This window comes from Calonectris borealis, chromosome 1 (genome assembly GCF_964195595.1).
Source record: "Calonectris borealis chromosome 1, bCalBor7.hap1.2, whole genome shotgun sequence".
NCBI lineage: Eukaryota > Metazoa > Chordata > Aves > Procellariiformes > Procellariidae > Calonectris > Calonectris borealis.
Genome location: NC_134312.1, coordinates 102,059,216 through 102,082,273, shown reverse-complemented (window position 1 = coordinate 102,082,273; position 23,058 = coordinate 102,059,216). Strand labels below are relative to the sequence as shown.

Genomic DNA, 23,058 nt, shown 5'->3' with positions numbered 1-23,058 from the left:
GACAGCGTTGCCTCGCCGTCGGGAGGGGAGGGAAAGGGGGCGGAGCCACCGATAGCCCAGCAGCCAATGAAAGACCTCTTCAGAACTCTCTGCCAATCATGTTTCGCGGGCGGTCGGCGCCTGTGACGTGTATGGGGGGGAGGGTAGAGGCGCGCGCAGGCGCAGTAGCGGCCAGGGAATTGCCGCGCTCGTGGCCGGGCCGTTGGGCTGCGGGGGGCGCTGAGAGGACAAGGCCGCATCTAGCGGCTGCGGCTTCTGGCGTCGCACGAGGCGGCCCACGGGCAGCTGAAGCAGAGCCGGTCCCACAGAGTGGCTCTGCCCACCTTCTGGCACCCGCTGGCTTGGAGCCAATCTGTTTTGCGAGGTCTGAGTGACCAGGCATGGGTCATAGCGTCAGCACGGTGCCCAGCAGCTGTCCGCTGGCACTGCCCTTGGTTCGTCTGGCCAGAGAGGTCAGTCAGATCCACAGGGTGGTTGTGGCACTCTTGGCCCCACACCCGTGGCTGCTGCTAAATCAATTTCAAAAGCTGGTTCTGTGTCACGACAAGTGTTTGTGTCCCACTTTCCCTGAGGAAAAGCTTGTCGCTTAATCACAACAAGCAGGGTCTCTCTGAAACTGTTCTGGACTGTAAAGCTCATAAGATCATTTGCCACTAAGCATAGCTCAAGTCTTACCACTTGCAGGACATATGTCAAAACCATCTCTTCTGCAAGACTTGGTTTTGCTGGTTGAACAAGCTCCTGGCCCTCAGTGCATTACGGAAATAGAGAGTGAGGTGCACTTCAGACTGAGGTGCATCCATCACCTTGTGCTCATAAAGATTTGTGCTTATAAAGATTTGTATAAAATGTTTTTAAGTGGAGTAATACTGAGACTTGATTTAACCTTTCCTAAAAGATGGGAGATTTCCATTTTTCCACTTCAATCTTACCAAGTATGTCTACGCTACCTATATAGCAATGTAGCAGCACAGAGAAACCCAAACTAACTTTATGTGACTACCATGGGCCCCCAGGCGTCCCACAGCACCCACAGCTCATAGCAGGTCAGACGAATCATTTTGTTGGGCTGAACTCAGGAAGGAAAACACACCACACATCCATTCCCTATCATTCCTGTACTGCCCTGTTGTGTACAGGCAGAACAAAATAATTTTTCCTCCGGTATTCCCCTTGCCTGCAGAGCATGGGCAGAGAGCCTGGCTTTCCCTCCGGGGCACCCACACAGGGAGCCTTCTGCTGCTGCCCTCTCCTGGCGATGCTCAGGAGAAACCTGTGTTTTGTTATAACTTAAAAGCAAAAAAGAAAAGGCTTCTCTGGACCCCTAATGTACAGCCACTAAGCTCGGGTAGCTGAGCTGGTGAGTAGCCACGGCTCCTGCAACAAAGCAATACAAGCAGCTTTGTTTGTGGTACAGGACAAGTGATATTTCAGGGCAGAGTGCTAAGGAGAAAAGTGGTGAGAAAAGTGGCAAGAAAAGGAGTGAGGTGTGAGAGAAAAGACCATGCGAAAGGTTGTATTTATGTATGTAGGATTATACAACTTATTTAGATGAGAGGCAGGTGTGGAATGTGTTGAAGGGAAAAAGACAGCAGCCATTCTGCAGGAGTGAAGAGTATGGAAGAAAGGGACGAAAATGGCCTAGAGGAAACGGCTTAGGAAAGAGGGGGATGAGGAAGACAAAATGCAAAAAACCGTGAGAGATTTTTCTAGCTAAAACAGAGACATTATAGCTTCCTCTTTTCTCTCCCCACCAACATGTCTGTGCATATACAGAAACTGCTTGTTTCTCTCCATTTTCAAGCAGTCCTGCCCTCTGAGGGCCTAGGGGGGGTGTCAGTATTCACTTGATGCAGTCAAAGGGACGTTTGGTAGAGGGAGGTGGGGGGGATGAGTGTGTGAATGATTTTACTGGGGAGCAGGAGAGCGTGACAGCGAGCAGACAGGAGGTGGTTGGTGGGGTCAGCACAGGAAAGAAGGAATGTCATGGAGAGTATGTGGAAGTAACAACATGTGCCACAGCAAAAAAAAAAAGGATAGAAAGGAAAGAAGATAAAGGGGATGTGGGAAGCAGAGCTAGCAATTCTTTTTTCTTTTATTTTGTTTCAGAAAAAGAAAATGCAGAAAGGGGGAAAGCTTTTATGTTCTGGAGTTTAGAGGTATGTATTTGCCGAATGTGCCCGTCCCTCCTTCGCCAGGAAGGGTGAGCGTTGCTGGAGCCGCACAGCCCCTGCGGCAGGAGAGGCAAAGTCAACCTCTCAGAGTGCGTGGAAGATCATCCCGCACTCCCCCTGCCACCACTGGGACCGTACAGTGGGATCTCAGGGGCCAAGAGAAAACGATCCATCCAAACAAAGTCTGCCAAGTTTTCCTCACCTCCCCCTGCCCCTCCAGCCTTGCGGCATGTCCGCAGCCATCCCGGTCCACAGCCGCCAAGGGGTGCTGCTGCCCAACCCCAGCCCGCCTGCAGGATTTGGGCTGGTGAGTCTGGTGGGAATTCTGTGCTCAACAGGATTTATGGAAGCAAATAGCATTGGCTCTCCGCTACGGAGAACAGGATTTATTAGGCTGAGTACTCTCTGCAGTGGGCAGTGCACATGGGTGTATAGACTGTCTTGCGCATTGCACTGAACGAAGGTGGCTTGTTTTGGTCCCCTCTCTCTTGGATGGCTAGCGTGAGGTGAACCTGTACAGTGAGGGATAAGGCCTTTAACTCTTTCAGCTTGCTCTGAAAGGATGTGTTATCAGAAGTAAGTCTCCAGGCTCTCTCACTTCCTCAGCTGGAGCTCAGAGAAAGGAGAAGGATTCTCTCTGTGTGGTGCAATATATCTAGGGGCTCCGAGCATCCTTGCATAACAAGGTCAAGAAAGTATTGCTAGCGACTAGTTCTCCTTTTCAACTTGTGTTCTTATTTACATCACAAAAACGGTAAATAGTAATATCTCACCATAGATTGAGCCAGATTACTCCCTTCAGGGGTTGGCCAGTTCATGGAACAATCTTAATTTCAGTGTGGTTTACATGCAATGGGCCGCAGGCTGAATCTGGGGGCTATGTCTCCGGAGAAGGTGTATTTTAGCCAGAAAGTGGGCAAGGTCTCCATCCTGGCTAGTGTATCATCATGCTCTGTCTGCCCTCTTCATAGCTGGTTTTGCCCTGAGCCAGCTCTCTCTTTAGCTAGCATGGTGGCTGGATGGGCTGGGCAAGGTTTCTCTTCAGACACACTGTGTAGCTACACGCTGGGCCAGGCTTCCTGTCTAGATCATGCAGTCTGTCCATGAACAGAAACCTTTCTTTGTCCAGATAACACTTGCGGGCTGTGCAGTCTCGCTGTGTGTAGCACTTGATTTCTGAGCCAGGCCAGCTCTCTGCATCCAAATGACAGCCAGAGTGCCAGAGTGATTAAGGTCACTTGCCGCTGCGTTTGACAGAAGCGACTGACCTGTGAGTCAGCTCTGGCAAAAGCTAAAGTACTCAGTGCTTTGAAGTGCCAATGCTTGGTGCCACATGAGACCCACCATGCAAATTGTTTCTAAAAATGTTGGTTAGATATCCTCCTGAGGAGATATCCCTGCTGAACAATGCAGTGCTACTACTATTATGAAATGGCACACATTTGCTGAACATAAAAAGGTGTTGCGTGCTTGTGCATAATGCATTTATTTGTTCTCGTCCTCAAAGCTCCCAAATTAACTTGCTTGGGAATTTAGCTTCTGCCCCTTTCATCTGTGTGTTTTTTAAAAGATAGGTAAAATGAATATAGCGCTGGCCTAGCATTCAGCTAAAAGTCTTTTTACCTTTTTAACAGCCACCACACAGGCAGTGGCAATTTAAGCTTCCTCTGTGCAAAACCTGTTAGGGACCAGGAATGTTGTTCAGTTTTCAGTCAGAAAACCTTGCTGTTTAGTCGGAGCTTGGGCTGCATGCGGAGGAAGCTGTTGCGAGGGCCAGCTGTGGCACTGCTTTTTAGGACATCGAAAGATGGACAGTAGGACTGGCCTGAGAACAACGTAATCAAAAACATGTTTGTATCGAGCACGGATACCAGGGATTGTGTCAGCACCATGTTCTGATTGTAACTTTTTGTTTATATTAAGCCTTGTTGTGTATTCAAACTAGTAACTGGGAGAGGAATTGTTCAGTCTAGAAATAGGCTGGCAGTGGCTGACACTGATAATATTTGTCCCATCACTGTATCAAAATAATGGGATGCAGCCATGCCTCTTAGTAACCCAGTTTGTACTCTGAAGTCAGGCAGATCAGCAGAGCTCTCCAAAGAAATTCAAGTGCTGCAAGAGATGACACTAGCTATCTGTACACCACCCACCAGCCCCAGGTTGCCTGGTACGAAATGAGGGTGGTCTACCTCAGTGTGATCGTGTTACTAAGAACAGAGCCACTCAGGCAAAGCATCGCAGGTGAAATGGTCCCTATACTGTACAGCATTTTCCTAACTTTACTCCGATTAGGGACAGGCTTTTGCCCAGAGCCTGGAAGTTAAGAAGCCTGATTAATCTGAACCATGATGTTAGCACTCAGGCTCAGGATGTCAGTCAGGAACACGTGAAATGATTCGACCTTTCAATTAGTCTCTATCACCTACTTTTTTATGTGGCCACAGTGCAACACGCAAAGTCTCGCGCTCCCTGTCCAACACAGCTTAGTGAGAATCACTTATAACCGTGGCCTTTCATTTAATTCAAGCATCTTTGGTGATGGGGCTTTCCCATTGACATCAATTCCCAGGGGTGCACAGTGCCTGGCACACCAGTCTGTGTGTATGCACGGGCGCTGGCATGTGAGCACATGTGTGCGTGTGTGCTCTCAGACATGCTTCGCTGCAGCTGCAGAATTAGAGAAAAAAATGTCCATGGTACAAAGCGTTCCAGCTGACTTCATTTCCTGCTGATAACTCCCTGAAGAGGAGGGTGAGGCTTAGCGTCTGCAGTTTTAGTTTAATGCTGAGGGGCGAGGGCAGGGTCGGTGGGAGCAGATACTTCAGAACACAGTTAGCAGAATGGTGGGTTCAAAAAGCGAGTTTCCCATAGAAAACACTGTTCACGTTCGCTTCCTGTCAGCTTGCCATTGTCGGAGGAGCTGCTGTATAAACCCAACCCAAAACAGGATGTTGGCTTTTAGAGTTGATTGATCTTTGAAATGCAAGTGCTTTTTTTCTGTGGTTACCTTATCCTCCTTTTTTTCAGTTGAGAATTGAGTTGCTTGAGTGGGAACAGGAAGGGTTGAGACCCCATTTTCAGGGGGTCAAAAGCCCAACATGGCAACAGCTGCTGGTTAACAGTATGAATTCTAGAAAATGATGTGGATAGCAGCAGCAGCCAAATCCAGACAGATAGGTGGACAAAACAATCTCAGATACTGGCACTGACAGATGAGCTCTACTAAACCCTCAACAAATGCCTTAACAAAGTAGAGAGATTCAGTCTGTCTTGCAGGGACCTACAGCTCCCTCCACGCTTAGCCCATACACCACCCATCCGCAAACATACCTTCCCAGATTCAGCACCCATACAGACACACCCGAATGAGATAGCTCTGTGGACACAAATATCTGTGTGAAAGTTTCAGATGCCCCCAAAATCTTTCTTTCTCTGAACAAAGGATTGCCATGTCCCCGCATCTCCCTTCTGTTGACCTAGGACCCTATAGAGGCCCCATTGTCCATATTTCATAGCCAAAATGCAAGAGGCCAGCAAATATTACACATGGTGTTTCTGAGCATGGCAGAACTAATTGTGCTACCTCTTTTGCAGGCATGCCAGGATGAAGGACTTCCTTGCACCTCTCCCTCACATGCTGCCCGTAGCAGGAGCACCGGTCATTTGGCCTGAAGCAAACTTGCTGTTTTGGCCTCACACGTCTTGAAAAGAAATAGCTGGGAAGCTGCAAAATGCAGGGGTCCAAAAGCACAACATTTTCTCACTCAAATGAAATTTCCCCCCAGAGTCTGTTTTAATGGCACTTGTGATGACTGCATTTTTTTCTTCCTGAGCAGAACAGATGTAGAAACTTTTTTTTGCATACACGAAGAAGTTAGTCTCATAGACACTGCTATATCCCAGAAGGTCTGTAAACAGAGATACACACAGAGATGCAAAGTCTCATACTCTAAAATATCTCATATTCATACTTGCACCTACACACCATGTAAAACACCCGGTTCCTCAGTATAACCGCCCTTAATAACGTTTGTTACAAGGTTCTTGCAGTTAAAGCATGTGGGTTGTTTGTTTCAGATTTTCTAGTGTTTTTCAGTCCAGAAACAAGAAAGTCCGGAGCAAATCCACACCTCACGTCTTCCTGTCTGGAGAAAAACATACACCATGTTTCTGTGCATTCTCTCCTTGCTCCTTCAGGAAGAAAGATTTAGCATTAATAAACTAAGTACTGTGTACCATGCTCAGAGCAATGGCATTTGGGAATTCTGCTGGCAGAAAAGATTTGCCTTGTGGCAAGATACTTGGGAGCAGAAATAAATAGAGTGAAGAATTGTGGTGGGGCAGCTGCAACTACCTTTGCTTTATTAGTACGGGTAAAGTGATACTATCTCTGCCCAGCAGTTTCCTTTTCTGTAGACCTAAGCAAACGGTTTCCTTTGCAGAGTACAACCCCTGAAAGCAGAAAGAAAATACTGAAATAGACCCTGAGCGGCATGAAGCAACCATTGGAGGTATGTGATTTTGATGGTCTGTTACATGGCAGACATCTTGAAAATGACCCTTGTGACCAATGCCCGCAGTGAAATCCCCGAGCATGAAATCCTCCTTCTGTCCCAACAGCAGGCAAAGCGTGGGCAGCCGAAGCATCCTGCCCTCCCCGCCTCACCCTGCTTCTCATCACTTCAGTTCCTATCCCCTCTCCCAACGTACCATTGTCTGGACTTTAAGAAATGAATACGATTTCCAATCAAGAAGGAACTTATTTTAGATTCTTAATCTGTTTTCTTATATTTATAGTTGCAGCATCTTCTGGTTGCTTACAGTAGAGGGGTTTCAACTAATCCAGTGTTTCAGCAACAGAAGATTAACTAGTCCTCTTGCCCAATCTCCAGATTGTAGCAACTCAGCATATCATTCTTTTGGCTAAGGACTGAGTAGCCATTGTATATTGAACTTGGGAGGTAATGAGATCATGATTTAAATCTGCTAATTCCTATACTTTCTAAAGAACCACAGGAGCCCTACAGCATGCAGTACAGCAACAGTTAACTATACTGTAAGAACAACTATGTTGAGACGATTTATTGTTAACAATAACCTGGATATCATGATGGTCACATTTAAATACATTCTGGAGTATTTTCCTCCATAGCCAGCAGGGACTTGTGACACAACACTGCAAAGGAAAAGTATGCATCCCTTTCAGAAAAGGTGCTTTAACCCTCTTCTGCCCCCGAGGTATCATCCCAAAGTGAGGACGTGACATTGTGTCACTTTGTAGCTGCATGCAAGGCAGGGGAGCCAGCAGAAGACAACGGGAATGTTTCCAAATTCCTCTGCACCACCCTGCTCTCAAGAGGTGGGGACTGAAATTCTTGAGAAGGAGCATATGCAAACAGTTGCTGAAACAGGAACGAGATGTCTAGTTTACAACACTGCGATCTGAATAGAAAGGGAAACCACAGCAAAACATTCCCGAGGCTTATTTTCTCCCATCTGAATTTTTCTACCACCACGGAAGCATCTCACTTCCAGTGCACAAGTCTGCCCTTCCCTGTGAAGGGAGAGAAGAACATCCTGCACCTTCTGACCAGGTAGTGTGAGACTCCACCCAGTGAGTTCAGAGTGGAAAGAGCTGGTCCTGCTTTACAGCTAGCCAGTGACACCTTGCATGGGGTCCCTCTGCTTGTGCCCACATTTGTGCAGCGCCCTTCGCAGTGGAGCCCTGATCTCTCGTTGGGGAATCACCTGGGAGTGATTGTTGTCTCCCCTGGGAGTCCCAGCCGTGCACCAGGACACCAAAGCCTTAAATTCTGTTCAAACACAATAATCACCCACTCTCTGCTTCTCTTCTGCCCCTCTAACCACTCTAAAGACAGGCCACTGCTGATTGAAATTACAGCAAAGTGTGAAGGAAGAGAGAAGGGGAGCTGCAGTTAGGGGAAAAAAGATTCTCCTCACAAATAAACAGCAAGGAAGAGACGCTGCAGACTTGGAGAGGGAAGCGTGGACAGGGGAGAGATCCAAGCAGAGACACCAGGGGAGCAACTGCAAGTAACAGAGAGAAACAGAGGCAAAGTGGGGCAGGGGAGGAAAAAAATAAAGATAAGGTAATAGAAAATACAAAGGGGAGAAAGAAAGGAAGGGACCAAATGCACATATGGTGTGCCCAGGTTTGGGCACAGCAGCAGAGTTTGCTGCTTGTTGTCTCATGAGCCCAGCACTCCGGGAAGGACAGTATCTGTTTAGATTTGTGTCTAAATTTAAACCCTGATTGCCTTGCCTCCCCCTCCTCTCCCCTCCCTCCCTTCCTCTCACCCACCCGCCCTTCTTCCTTGTTCGTAGTGCAGGGCCACTCGCTAGGCTCTGTCAGTTTTCAAGCTGAGCAGGAGCTTGGATATTACATACCCTCCACAGCGGCACGATTTTGTTCTGGCTGGGCTGAAGTTTTCCCACAGATAAGAGGGAAAGGGGTGGGGAAGAAAGATTGCCCCGAGGACACCTCTCTCTTGCAGGACATGGAGGTAAAGAAAACTTTTATTTCCACTAGCTTGTGACTGGCTCCTCAATCTGCATTAGCTCCACCTTGCAAAGCAATTTCTCACTAAAGGCAGCTGAAAGTATCTCTTCACTGAGGTTCAGATAAATGTCCTTTCCCCCCCACCCCAGCCCCTGCCATGCACCTCAGAATATTTTGCGGGTTTTAGTCCAGATTTGGAAAGTAGGGGGATGGTATGGGGAGAAATTACATCTGTGAAGGGGGAACAAGGAAGGACTGCCATTTATTTTTTTATTCTCTGAGGTGGGAAAGAGAGTTACATTTTAAAAGGTATAATTTTGAAAGGAGGTTTTAAAAATTCAGTAAAAATGGGGACACAAGGAGAAGTGGACAAACCGTACAGGATTAGCGGGCTCCTGGGGGTTGATTCCTACGCAACCCATGTGGCAGCAGCTGTGATTTGGACCCTAAGCGGTGTGTCCCCCCCTTCCACGTGGATTGTGCTGTCTCATTTTCGATATCGATAGAGCGTTTGGGTTCAGGAGAGAGGACCCAAGAACCACTGCTTCAGTGAGGTAAATGGCTAGCACCTCCCCGGGAGGTTTCCTGCACCTTTCTCCATGCTGTGTGTCCTGTGCTTCAGGAGAGTCGGCGCTCTTGTCTCTGGGTGGGCACATGGCTGGTGGACAGGGGTGTAGAAGCAGGAGTCAGGCTTCCCTGGTGTTTAAGTCCAAGCCTTCTCTTGTGTAGCACCCTCTTGGGCAAGGCAGCTCACCTCCCCTTGCATCTTTTCCCGTTCATATGAAATGGGAGCGATGGTGCTTGCTTCCCTCATGTCGGAACGGATTCGCTAGCTTTTCAAACAGTTTTTTAAGTGGCAGAGGAAAAAAATAATTATTTTTAGGAGGGGCACAGGAGATAGAAAGGCGATTACAACATTGGCAAAACCTCAAATGACGAAAGAGGACTTTTGGTATTTCTCTCAGCTAAACACAGATCTTACTAAACACTTTACATTATCTTCCCAGAGAAGCTTTTTCTGTGTTGGTGCAGCCCCAACAGCAGGGCATACACAACAAAGCCAGGGAACAGTGTGCTTGAGGCACCACTACAATTTTTCTTTGGAGATTTCCAGTGCATAGCTCAGCTGGGCAGTTCTGATAACGCCCAGGTCCTAACATCACAGTCCTTGTTATCTGTGCTGGCCTGCCCTACAGGTGACAGTAAAGATCAGGCATCTTCATTACAAGAAATGTCCTCAACAGACTATCTAAACAGATCTTGGTGTGGAGAAGGACAAAGCAGTGATCAAACCAACTCAGCACAGACTACACGTGGCATGACAGAGAGCTTTATAAAGGTTTTTAGGTTTGACAGAGCCTGGATCAGTAACTGTTAATGCTTGTTTTATTCTTTTTTGCTATATAGTATCCTGTGATGTCTCAGAGGGGAAGGGGAGTTGAGCTCTTAATTTAACTGCTGTGCAAAGGAAGCCCCATATGGAGCAAAGACTGAGGGCTGAAGCAGATATTTTGGCATGTTGAGGACACTCTCCCCCACCCCTTCTCCTCTCCACACACAGCGGACTGCATCCCTCGAGTATTTTCTGTTGTCTGCTGCAGTGGTGTTGCAGAGTAGAAAGGGACGGACCTGACATGTCCTTCTGGGAGACGTGTGACACATAAAGCAGGTCTGATGGTCAGGAAGCTTCTCTGAAGTATTTGACCTAAGACGTTCTGGCTCTTGATTCTGTTCCTTTGTTACTTTGTTTTCTGATCATCTGTAGATTGCTGCATCTATTCTTATTTTTAAAACATCTCAACTCCCAAGACATTTTTTAAGTAGTGCACTTGGTCTTGCCTTCCTACCCCAACCCTCAAAAAAAGTGGTTAATGTCCCAAAGGTAAGAAGATATTATACCAAAATAAAGCCAAGAGCAAAGACTTGAATTCCCACCTGCCAATTCTCTCCTCTGTTTCTTCCTGAGAGCTTTTCACAGGCAGCGTGAGCAGGACCCAGAGACTCGCTACAGCCTTTTGCTTTAAAAAACAGATTTAATGGTCCCGTGTAACAGGAACGAGATGTTCTGTCATTTCCCCGTTTGCTTCATCAGTGGCGGGCAGAGCTGCTGTGTGCTTTCCTGCTGGCATAACTGGCAAGCTCTTTGCTCTAGTGGGACACATGAGGATTATCAGCATTAGAGAGAAAAGGGCAGAGAGCTGACCTCGCCAGCTGATTTCCATCACATCTCTGGCAGGAAGACACTATTTTTGAAAAACCCACAGAAGCAAGATAGTTGGGATGGCTTTCTTAGAGTGTTTAGTATGCTTTTGCTGCTCCTTAGGAGCTAGTACCTACAGTCTTAGCCATTCTGCTGTCAGGAATGTGCCATGTTGAAAGCAGTAACTGTAACCATTTAAGATCCCGAAGAAGGAGAAAAAGGCAGCAAAACCCTGTTCTTGCAGTTCATGTAATTTTATGAGTCTGCTGATCTTCAGAGTTTTTTTGTGAAGACCCAGCTTCTTGATGCAAGATAGATTTGAGAATCAGTTTTCTTTCCAGTGTCATGACTGATGAAAAGAACTTGAAATCATGAAGCTTATATCACAGACTGATAAAATGAGGAGTTCATATTAAAAATGTGTAAAGCTGTCACTGCTGAAAGCTAAGCCACTTGTAAAAAAGCAGCCACTAAACCTTCTTTGCACTCACGGTACAAAAAGGATCAGAAATTATTGTGTTGGTTTGTTAGTTTACATCTCCAGATTTGGTCCAAGCTGTCTAATTCCCACAGCTGTACCAAACCTTGCTGCAGATGTTGTGAGTTAAGGCATCCACTGAAAGTGCTTGTGGCTTTCTGCAGCCCATATTCAACAGCAATCATGGCATTCCTCTTCCCAGCCTCTCTGTAGGAGCTTGGGAGCATGGAGACATTTGAACTTTGCTCGCCCAGCAAGGGGAAGTAATCCAAGACTGAGTTTCACGTTGGTGGCTCCCTATGGTGCGATGGGTTCCCTAAGCTGCGAAGGTGCAGCAACCAGGTTTATTTTGGGAAGGCTCCCCTCTTCTTTGTGCCTACCAACAGATTTCCGTTCTTTCTGTGACATCTCCATTCCCATGTCTCTTTTCTGCAACTAGCTCCTGCTAGATCTTCATTTTGCCTGTTGCTACACTGGCTCAGCAGAGGGAAAGCTTTTCCAGGGCTGAGAGCAGTTCTCTGCTCACTTCATCGCTTCCCTTTTGGGGCAACCTACTGGACATGACTCCAGCCCCAGGCCCTGTGATCTCCCTACATCACAATGTCCTCGTCTGGGACTTTTGGGGAGTGATGGGGCCACTGCTTTTTTCAGTAAAGCTCCCTCCTGTGTCAGGTGAGGATACCACAAAGAGGGCCTGGGTCTTGCCCCACTCCTCCACTGAGCAGCAGAGCAGCATGGAGAAAATTCTTCCGAGTCCTCTGTTCCCCGTCTCACTGGGAGCCTACAGAAACCTTCTTCAAACACAGGGTTCAAACACGTCCCCTCCCTCAACAGGCAAGGTCAGAAGCTATTGCTTCCTTTGTGCTGTGGTCAGCCAGACATCACGACGGAGCACATTTCCAGGTCTAGTATCCCAACTGCTGCATCCTTCCCAGAGCCATGGGGAATGATGCCCTTGCCCAAACTACAGGGCAGCTTGCTTTCAGCATGGGCACTTACTCTGTCCCTAGGAAAACTGCACCAAGAATATGTGACCTGTCACCCAAGAGGACTGAAGTGGAGGGGATGGAGGAAAGGGTACTTGGTACAGTGCAGCTGAGGGCTGAAATTGGTAACTTTTATGGTCCTCAGAGAAGCAGGACAGTAAGCCACGCAGAGGTGAGCCGGGCTGAGCGAGATTTCTGCCCACTCTTGCAGCTGTGGAGCCAAGATTAAGTACAGGCATTACGCCATGGTTAGCTCTGCCAGGAAACAATTTCCCTTTCTCAGGAAGCTCTGCTGCTTGGCTTTCATTCCAAAAGTTAAAACATTCCTTTTCCACTCTTCTTTTTCCTTTTTGTTTAACAGAACTTTTTAACCTCAAATACACTTGTTTTCAATGTTTCCTCCCAAATTCATTAAAATGACACATTCACGCAGAGTGTCTGTGTAGATAAAGGGAAATGTATTTAAATACACCAGGAGAGGCACCATATGACCCCATTTTACTCTTTAGGTCTGGGCAGATTTAGGACCTCCTGACAGTAAATAGCATGTCTGCAGCAGAGGATCCTGGAAAGGATCAGTTTTGCCAGACTTCTACATCCCAGTGACTGGATGAGGCCTCCCTCTTGAAGGACAGAAAGGAACAAACCCAAACCCCATGGGCTGTGCTGTGACCCTTATTTGTACCTAGCAGAGACCCCAGAGTAAATGGTTTGCAGAAATAAAGCTTTTCCTGTGTCGCTGGAGAAGGGATGATTGTTCTGAGCCCCTCCTCTCCCTCACTCCCCATTTTAACCTTTGGGCGTCTGAGTATCCCAAGTCATGGTGATAGTGTTTTGGAAAAGCTTTCTTTCCTGTATTCCACAGTCTAATTGGCAGGACGTGTTACTGTTGAGCAGCATATTATGCATACCTTCTCTCACACGTTCCCAGGATCTGCTTATCTGAAGAACAGGGGAAAACATCAGCATTGCTTTATCAATAGGTGCTGCTAGGAAATTCTGCTGGTTTTCGTCATGGAAATGACCAAGCCCATACAAACTAGGGGTGGTTGGTTAACAGTTGTAGAGAGGTGGATGCCCCTTTTCCTAAAACACCAACTCTACAGCCTGAGTTTGGGATCTGAGACGGCAGCTGTACCCAGCAGCAAGAGAACCTGTTCGGAGGACTTGTCTGTTTTACTGGTGAAGCCTTCTTGCTACCTGTAGGTGCTGTAGTACTGCAGAGACACAGCTTGTCTTCGTGACTTACAGACAATTATATGTCTTTAGCAGTTTGCAACAGGGCATGCATAAGGATGAATTTGGTCTAGAGACAGAAGATCTGTTGTGTAAGGAGAAGTTATTATTACACACTCACCGCACAGTTGCTTCACACCTAGTTATTGTCAAAGGCACGGGGCACTTTATTCTTACGGAGTCTCGCGTAAGCACGATTTAAGTCTCACTTCATCCAAGCCACAGCATATCCAGCTATGAGTCCTATGCCAGAAACACTTTTACATTAACAGCAACTTTGAGGCATATCTTTATGATATCTTATTGCCAGTATATGGGGCCCAGTAATCTACTGAAAAGGATGAGGCCCATTAGTGCCAAATGAATTTTTCACCTCTTAGAAAGAAAAAAAGACATCAGACCAAATTCTTGTCAGATATGAGCACATCACTTGCTAAAAACAAAGACCCAGACCTCACCTGCCAGATTGGCAGCTGATATAGACGCATGCCCTTTTTCTTTTGTTCTTCAGCATCAAATTTTAAAAGAGCTCCAAACCCACACAACAGGCAGCAAGGCAGTAAACTTGTTTTTGTATACAAGTGTCCTTATGCAAATAAACCTGTTTACCCTTTGTAATGAGATGCACACAGTGTTTTGGTCAGTGTGGATGAGTAGTGACCAATCTGCAAAGGATATTGATTTACCACTGCTTCAACAAAGCCGCTGTTCATCTCAGGCTTCTCAAGTGCATGCTCTCAGTGTGATCGGACCGCAGCTCAAGTTGTGCCTTTGTACAGGTTGGTAGCTATGGCACGCAGTGGTGCTTTTCTGAACATCTTGAAGTACTTCACAAAATATAATACCTTTCCCTCATGCTCTATCTGAACGAAGCTACATGCTGCTTCTTAAGGCAAGAAATATATTGCTCACACAGATCACAGCTTTTCAAGCACAGAGGATTAACACATGCAGTTTGGAAAGCCTTGCTATCTAAAGGATGCAGACCAACAACTTGTTGTTCAGAGAAAGACACAAAAATGCAAACGTGAGGGAAAGCTGACTCAGAAGAATGGAGTTAAACAAGTCAGTGTGGCTTTGCAGTGAGACAGAGGACAGTAATCTAAAACTTTTAACACAGATGAAAAGAATTAGTTAGTGCATTGTAAAAGCAGTGCACCTAGGAATAATGGGATTCAATTAAAGGGAAGATGTATATCTCACCAAATAGCAGGAAGGACTTCTAGCAGCGAGGTCTGGCAGGGTTTAGAATAGTGTAGTGGAAACCAAATGTAGTGGAAACCTCTTTCCTGTGAGAGATTCAAAAATAGACTGGACAGAGCATTAGAAAGATAATGGCAGGAGCAATCTTCTATTGCATTCAAGCAATAGTATTGATGGGGCCACCAGAGGGGCAGGACCATACTGTTTCTGCAGTCCTTCCATACATGGAGCCGCTAGCAGAAGCTAGTGGCTATTCAGTGTCAGGCCCCAAAAGCGTTTATGATTCCTTCCTGCTACACCACATTGTTCAAGCCCTGCAAACTTCTGCTTCTGGGAAACTGAAGTCAAAATAAACTGGCATCATATCTGCAAAAGTCTGGGAACTGTTCTTTTATTGCCTGTGTAAAACACAAAACCAATTTTCTTTGTATTCTTTCTTCCTGTATTGAGAATGGGTTTCTTTATCCTTTAAAACTGCATACTGTGACAGCAGTCATGGGTTCTTCAAGTCAATCGTCTTGAAATACGTTTCTGCTGAGTGCCATGTTCCCCTGACGTAAGTTCAGATGAAACAGGTCCACTTTATTCCTCCCTTTTCATATACACACACTTGAGCTTGTGTGCCAGGTTTCCTAGGATTTTCACCCCTTGAAGCACTGCAGCTAGCATGTGTTTAACTTGTGAAACGTGCGCAGTATAATTTAGTTTCCTACTTAGTCTTTACGAAGTGCCAGGGTCAACACTGTCCCTCCATGAAAACCCAGTGTTTTCATTCCCAGTTTCAAGGTATTCATTCCCAGTTAGAGGCAGAGGGGCTATCCATGCAAACAAGTACAGGCATGCACACTGGTCCTCTAGACAGCAGGTGTCTGTAAAGAGAAGAGAGTGGAAGAAAAGGGATGGATGGAGCATGAGGTGACAGGAGACATAAAGGTAACAAGTCAGACAGGTCACCCATGGAGAAAGGAAACAGTCTTCGCACTTTCTCTTTCATCCCCCAGCTCAATGCAAAGCTGCCTTTTCCATTCATATCAGGACTTCTAATCTCATGTAATATCAAGTGCTGCTCTGCACAGCTCGAGAAGCCTTTGCCCACAGCCACCAAGGAATTTGTTCTCGCCCTTCTCCTCCTGCTCTTTGAATGCACCGAGCACGCGACTCACCTTCCTTGCCTCTGCCTTCCTATCCAGTCCCCTGCCCTTGGCACTGGCATCTCACGCTACTCCAGTTCTGACCTCAAGTGTCTGATGTGGGTGACCCACCAGCGACGCTCTCCATGCCAGGCCCTGCAGGGCTTTGCTCAGGAGTGTTGATGCTCAAGGTCCCATCTTACAGGGTCCATCCCCAAAGCAGCTTCACACTCTGATCCAGCAAACTGAAGCCTGCATCATCTATAGCAGCTCTTTGAGCCTCTGTAGAGGGCATTTAGTCCGTAGGTTCTCAAAGGCCAAAGCTGGAAGCCTTTTCTTTTTGTAGCCCGTGGGAAAGAAAAGCTATCAAGTAATGAAAATGTCATACTTTATTTCTTCTGACTCTGCTCTGCAACTCAGAAATTGCTGGATCATTCTCTTGTAAGTTGAATATAATTTTTCTTCTCAACACCTTTCATTTTAAGATGCATGAATGCAGTTGACATTCTGGCCAGAGCTTCCTAGTGCCGATTTACTCGCTGAGCAAGTGGCGTGCAGGCACTGAGCCCGCGCTTCCTGTACACCTGGTTCCGGTGGCCCGGCTTTAACCTGGAGAAACTGTGCCTGAGGTTGAAGGAACTTAGTCCGCCTTCTTGCCACAGAAAGAACATGTAAGAGTTTCAATCAGCCATCAGGAAAAAGAAATAGAGCACCGAAGTAGGTAGGGTACTTCAAAGCTCTTGCAAACATCAGGTTTCTCCTTTACAGAGTTGTTTGGAGAATTTTATAAACAGGTTAACTCTGAAACAGAGATAATTATCTTTCTCAGATCACAGAAAAAATCTGTGTCAAAGGCTAAGCTGCAGCTCGAGAATCACTTGTGTGCGTTTTTCTTAGGATATATAGTCTATGGAAATCACTAAATTCCTAATGCATCATGAGAGCTGATCCAGACTGGGCTAAAAATTCAGACAAGCATTTTCAAACATAACTGCAAATTACAGCTGCCTGGATTCGTCTGCCCAGTGTAGGGCCTGGTTTTCAAGGGTCTCGCAAACTGGAGAATCCGGATGGAGCCAAAGGGAGGGCAGTTGCTGAGAAAGCAGCCTCGCAGACCCAGATCCTCGGTGCTGCTGGTGCTGCTGAGCCCTCCACGGTCCAGCTAAAAAGACCTCTCTGTGGATATAGCTTAGTATTCACACCTCAAGCTGGCTGCTAGCTGTGTGCTTACTATCACTTTCCTCCACTCCATATCTGCGTATCTTTTTCGACTAAATTCCTGGCTCAGATAAATATGAACCTCCTTCTCTGACCTGCCTGTGTCCAGTGTAGACCTAATTTAATAGCAATGTGTTACAAAGATAGCACAGTCCTAACTGATGAGTCCTGGAAGCTGCAGCAGTTGGGAGCTCTGTGTAGGCTCATTTACCCTTCTGTTTTTCTGCTCCCAGCATGATAAATGAAGAGGAGTTCAATCCCTGCGCTGCTACAACTAGATTGTCTCTAGTGTTGAGTTTGAATGGGGAGGTATCACAGCCTACTTAAAGCATTTAACTGAAGTATTTTGAATTGTCCCTGCTTCTTACATTCTCTGTGTCCCTTCTTTGACAGTTCAGTGACTTCAGTTTCTAATTTGACTAAATCTAATTCAGATTAGATAATTAATGCAGTCTGCACATGCACCTGCTTAAAGTTCATCCTCTTTAACCATTTTGTCAGTCCAACAGCGGTCCCTTCCTCGTCCCACCTCAGCATCTTCCATCTGAGCCTCCAGTTGAAGTCCATCTTATTTCAGACCTCTGCTAAAAGCAGGGCTTTTTTCCTCACCCCACGTGAGGCAAGCAGGGGAGAAGCTAAACTGAATAGCAGATGAAAAGTGATTCATCGGGCTGAGACCTTTCCTACTACAGGGGCTGTTCCATTCGCTCAGCTCGTTTCCTTCAGAGCAGCTGCCCAAGTGTCTCCGTGTCTGTAAGTGAGAGCAGGGTGCAGCCTCGCATCATGTCTACAGCTATGGGCTATGCAAGTTGCTTAAAGCAGTGCTATGATTTCAGGTGGTTTAAAATAATGATTTTCTGCAAGGCATATTTTAACCAATGGAAAGCTGTTCATCTCAGAGGTCTGTATCAGATAACCATGGTTCATGCATTTTATTCCCCACTCTCAAATAGTATGCATGCATGCCCAGCCTTCCTGGCCATCTCTCTTCCCTGTGCCTTAGTCGAGGAGACTGGGTTCACATGAGATGGGATGCACTTGCCCCACAGCCTGCATTATTTCCCCTCTCCCTGCAGGCAACCTTGGAGGTTTTGCCAGTTGTTCCTCTATTAGCTCACCCCTCATCCTTCTAGAGCAGAAAGACCTCCCCAGAACAAGGCCTGGAAGTACACACAGAGGCATCAATTAGTTTGGGGAAAGTTGACAGGCTGTGTACAGTTCCCAGACCATTAAGAGAAACAGACATCTGAGGGGGAAACATTGGGAAGCTGAGAGGGATCCTGGGGAAAACCCCGGCCAGGAACGGAGCTCTGTACAAGCAGCTGGTGCAACCCGCACTAGGAAAGCCACTACATCTTATGGTGGCCATCACTGCTCTTCTTCAGAACTACCATCTCACCCCTCCACCATGGAAGCATTTGCTAGTAGTGTGAGTATCTCAAGAACAAATCCCAGATACTGCTTGCACAAGCTGCTAAAGACACATGGGAGGCAATACGCCCCAGTCCAGCCAGACCGCCGTCTTGGTAACAGCTGTTGTCAGCTGTAGATTAAGACATCAGCATCACTCTACCAGGGGTAGAGATCAGCCCTTGGCTCCGAAGGAGCTATTCTACATCTGGAGTGTTTGTGGATTCCTAAAACAACACGACCTCATCAACTTACATATTCAATGGATAACTTCTGAGAAATAACCCCTTTCTTTCCCCCACATGCCTTTCACGTATATTATCTGTAGTTTAGATATCTGCAGTAGCTCATGTCTGGTTGTAACAACCAAGTCTTCAGACAGCATTTGTTGCTAGAGGTCTCCCATCAGATCAAGAGGAGGAGTTAATGACAGGACTATATATTCTGCCTGACACACCAGAAAAGCCAGAGGTCTTCCTGAACTAAGTTGAAAGCTGTGTAGGTGTTCATATAATTTAATTCTGGAGACATGAAAAGTGGTGCTGCTTGAAAGAGAGTGGTGATCTTCAATTATTAAGGAAAGTGGTGCATTGGCTCTCAGATGACACTGAAACCCTGCTGCCAAGTTAATGCCCACTAGCCTCCTTCATTGTGACCTTCTTTGAGAGAGGAGCCGAGGGCTATATTTGAAGGGGCATTTCAGAGTTTTCAGCATCCCAATCCAATTTTTCATAATCTTGAGTAATAGGAACGTTCAGAGTATCTGCTGCAGGATTCTGGCTCACTGGCAGCACTCATGTTTTAGAGGCACAAAGTATTTCCCCAAAAACACTTACAGTTGTTGTAAACTTGATGGAAAAAGACTGCAGATGTGTCACTGGTGTTCACTTAGAGCGAGGGAAGAGCTCTGCAACATCAACATTGTTCTTTTAAGGCCAAATGCTCATTATAACGAGCAAAAAAATGAAAAGTAATTTTTTGAAACTGTTTGTTCCAGATAAATACAGCCAATATTTTTAAAACAGACATATTAACTCAAAGGAAGTAGCAGGACACTAAGTTCCCAGGACTTCATAAAGGGAGGGGACACATTAATCTAGTCTTCTAGTGTAGTCAAACTTAGTAATGCAGAGATCTTTGTTAGTGGGCATGGTGGTGTTGAGTTGATGGTTGGACTCGGTGATCTTAGAGGTCTTTTCCAACCTTAATGATTCTATGATTCTATGAAACTAGTCATGTCTTTATATCTCAGTGCTTAAGGTTACTGATGGCTCAGCTCCAGTTTGCAGTGTACAGGGTACTGCTGGGTAGTGGTTAGATGGTTTGAAATACATCACCACCTACAGTAGCCACATAGTAAACTATCAGATTTTGGATCTCGCTGTATTTCTTTTTTTTTTCTTGAAGCTTTAGCATCTTAAATATCTCAGCCTCCTTTAAAAAGGCATGTCTTGCCCTCATCACAGCAAAATCCTGAATGGAGACACTAGTGCACCTCAAAGTCTCAGAAGGGAGAGCCCCGTGTGGTATGTCTGGGCTTAAAACCCAGCACAGATGAGTTTTTGAAGTTGGTGCTGTTTCAGGTGACAGGAAAACCCCTCTTGCAAGGAGCTGCTCTAGAGAAAGGCTGCCATACTGCTTGTGTGGGCACAGCCTCCCTGCCTTTCATTATTTTTCCACTTGTGTGGCTGATTATGACCGCATTCAGCCAGATATCAACTTTATCCACAAGCCTTTTCCTGCTGCCTGAAATTATTTCCATGTTGGCTGCTTGGCCTGTCTGCAAGCAGCTGTGTCAGGCTTGTAATGAGGCAATTACATACGCACGGCCCTTTTACAGGAAAGGCTGAGGCCGTTTCTCCGTGAATTGATTGGACTCCTTAATGAGGCTTATCTGTTTTCCCTGCTCTCTCAGCCAGGCCAGCCGCCCTGTCTGTAGGGAACGGGCCTGGTTGGCAATGTATATTTTTGCCTCTCCACCTAGCCCTCCTACCCTTTCCTCTTCACTGTCTGCAAGCAAATGTTGTCATGTATCTTAAAAACCTAGTGATCTTGATGATCACAATCTCTTCTCACTGTACAGGGCACAGCTTCTTCCCGCATAGCCTCAGGTCTCACTGGTACTTAACAGCCTTTTATCTCACCTTCCTACCTCTCATCCCAGTCTCCTGTCTTCTCATTGCAATAGGAGTGACCTTGCCCTTCAGGTATCTTTTGGACCTTTCCTCTTGAATAGTCTGCCTTCTGGCACTAAATCTCATTTCAGTTGTTCTGTTGTTACTACTTTGAACATCTTTGAGCTTCTCCTTCCTCTTATATTGTTGACTTAGTGGTCTAAGGAAACCGTCATCTGACTCTGCTTGCTGAGCCTACGCAGGTTACTGTGCATGGACAATTGTTAGGGTACAGCCCTGCGGCTGCAGGCAGGAAGGGTAAGCTGAATAAATGGGGGATGCATGTGACTGAGATGTGAAATCTGCTGTCTCACTAGCAAAGCGTCTTTAAGACACCCTTATAATCATGCTGGATATTATCAGAATTTTAAAAATCTTTAGAAACCAGACTGAAACCCCATTAAAAAGATAGTTCACTGGGAGGGAATCAGTCTTCTTGGGTGCTGGACTTCCTTAGGACTTGCTTAGGAAGAGTTTTGTGGCAACAGGTCATCTCAGTTAATATGTGCCCAAAGTACCTTGTACCACACAAAATCCAGATGGCTAATTCTCATGGATACAGAAGTGAAATGCAGATACCTGCTCTGGGTGCATGTTCATGCAAAGCTGTGACTGGGCTAATGATCCCTTTGGTGTGAGCACAGCACCAGACGAATGCATCCAGTTTGATGCCACCATGAGAAGTCGTGCAACACTGTGACTGTGGGGCTCAGATCCCTTACTACAGGTTTCCTTGGGCTGCTCTGCATTGCAGTGTAGCTATCCTCAGACACATGTGTTGTGGAGAACCAGTGTGCCACGGAGGACCAAGTGTCAAGGTGGAGCTTGTGAAGCCCCGGACTAAAACTCTGTCCTGGATTTTGAGTAGCTGAGGGGAAGTTATTATGTCCTAGATCAACTACAGGACTAGTGCAAAACTGAAACATTGCAATCCACATCTTCATCCTGAAAAAAACCCTTGCGACCATTGCCTGACTCCTCTGGTTCCTTCGCTTCACTAGGCATCTGCCTGCTCAACATTAAAATTCAACCAGTGCCCGGGATGCTGCATCTGCACAAAGCCTGGGATTGCCCTGCGGATGTGTTCATGGGTGGACTGCTGCCCACACCAAGCTGGCATTAGAAATTAGGCATTCCCCCTGCCCCACATCCTCATCTCTCCTCTCCACTCCTCTCCCCGGGAGAATACTCTGAGCACGGTGAACACAAGCAAACAGGATCAGGCATCTCACAAAAAGCACTTCTCACAGAAAAGGAAACGGTGACACCCATGTGTTGCTGGAGGTTTCTGCAATCACCTCAGTCAAGGACCCCCAAAACACTATACATACACACAAAATACATTTTAAATGGTCTGCCACCTCCTTCCCTGTGCAGCAAGTCATGGCTGAACAGCCAGATGCCTTATCCTGCGCAGGGCACAGCAGAGCCAAGAGCCGCTCGTGTCTCCATAGGGGGTGGGCTGCGGTTACATACGTGCTGCCCCTGCACAGGCACGCTGCCTGGCAGAGACCAGGTGCTGCAGTTCGCTGCCTCTTTTGGTAATGATGGCGCTTGATCAAACCATTCTTGGTAGCCTTTGACAGACACGATAAGACACTTGCTCAGGAAGCGGATGGCCTGGGCTCCGTTCTATTCTCAGGGGGTGTGGGCTTCAAACTCTTTGGTCTGTCTAGCAATAGATGATTTTTAATCCGGTGCTTAGGGCAAGGCTAGGGCAAGCACTTGCCAGCCTGCCTGTTAAAGCCATGCCAACACGTGGCAAAGAAATCCATGTTCCCTGGGGCAGAGGGGAGCTCACGCATCTGCCTGGTGATCTGAGTGCTCTCCTGACAGATAAAACCCTGTCTTCCCTCGGACAAATTCTGTGGGGTATGCAGCAATGGCTACATATGCATTAAAATGCACAAGCCCATACATCACTCGCTCAGCAGAGGCTCCTAACCGTGAAGGTTTGAGGTAATGCTGCTGTAATGAATTGGCCCATACAGTGTTGGGAACATGTAGGCACTAGGCACTTGCCAAATACTGTCATTACTAAAAGCGAGACTCAAGATCTCACCTGTACCTTTCACAGAGATATTTGCTGGTTTTGCTAATCTCACCAGACAGTGCTTAGCAAGCACAGGCCAGGCACTCCTGAGAGCTACATACCATGGCGTGAAGAAAAGAACAACTTGCCATAAATCCAGCCTCAAAAATTGTCAACACCAGCCAAAGACTAGTGCGAGGTGGCTGGCATACCCTTCCTATATAAGGGCCTTTCCATCCCGGACTGTTGATGTTAGGACATGTTACTAACGAACTCCACAGAGGCAAACAGGAG

General features: G+C 46.6%; 1 protein-coding gene and 1 long non-coding RNA gene across 3 annotated transcripts in view; both read left to right on the top strand.

Annotated features, from left to right (window-relative positions):
* The first annotated feature begins 180 nt into the window (after positions 1–180).
* LOC142092488 (uncharacterized) lies at positions 181–6,332 on the top strand. The gene is made up of 3 exons (XR_012677102.1): positions 181–452; positions 2,110–2,481; positions 5,772–6,332. It is a non-coding gene; the product is annotated as an uncharacterized LOC142092488 (long non-coding RNA).
* Positions 6,333–6,605: 273 nt separating this feature from the next.
* The window catches only part of RCSD1 (RCSD domain containing 1), a 39,963-nt gene continuing 23,510 nt past the window's right edge, over positions 6,606–23,058 (top strand). The window contains exon 1 of one of the 2 annotated variants that reach the window (XM_075169692.1): positions 6,606–6,688. In XM_075169692.1, the coding sequence (XP_075025793.1) occupies positions 6,671–6,688 (18 nt within the window). In that variant the 5' untranslated portion in view covers positions 6,606–6,670. Of the gene's footprint in view, positions 6,689–8,530; positions 8,702–23,058 lie in introns of those variants that run through there. The other variant, XM_075169700.1, reaches the window with a different exon arrangement.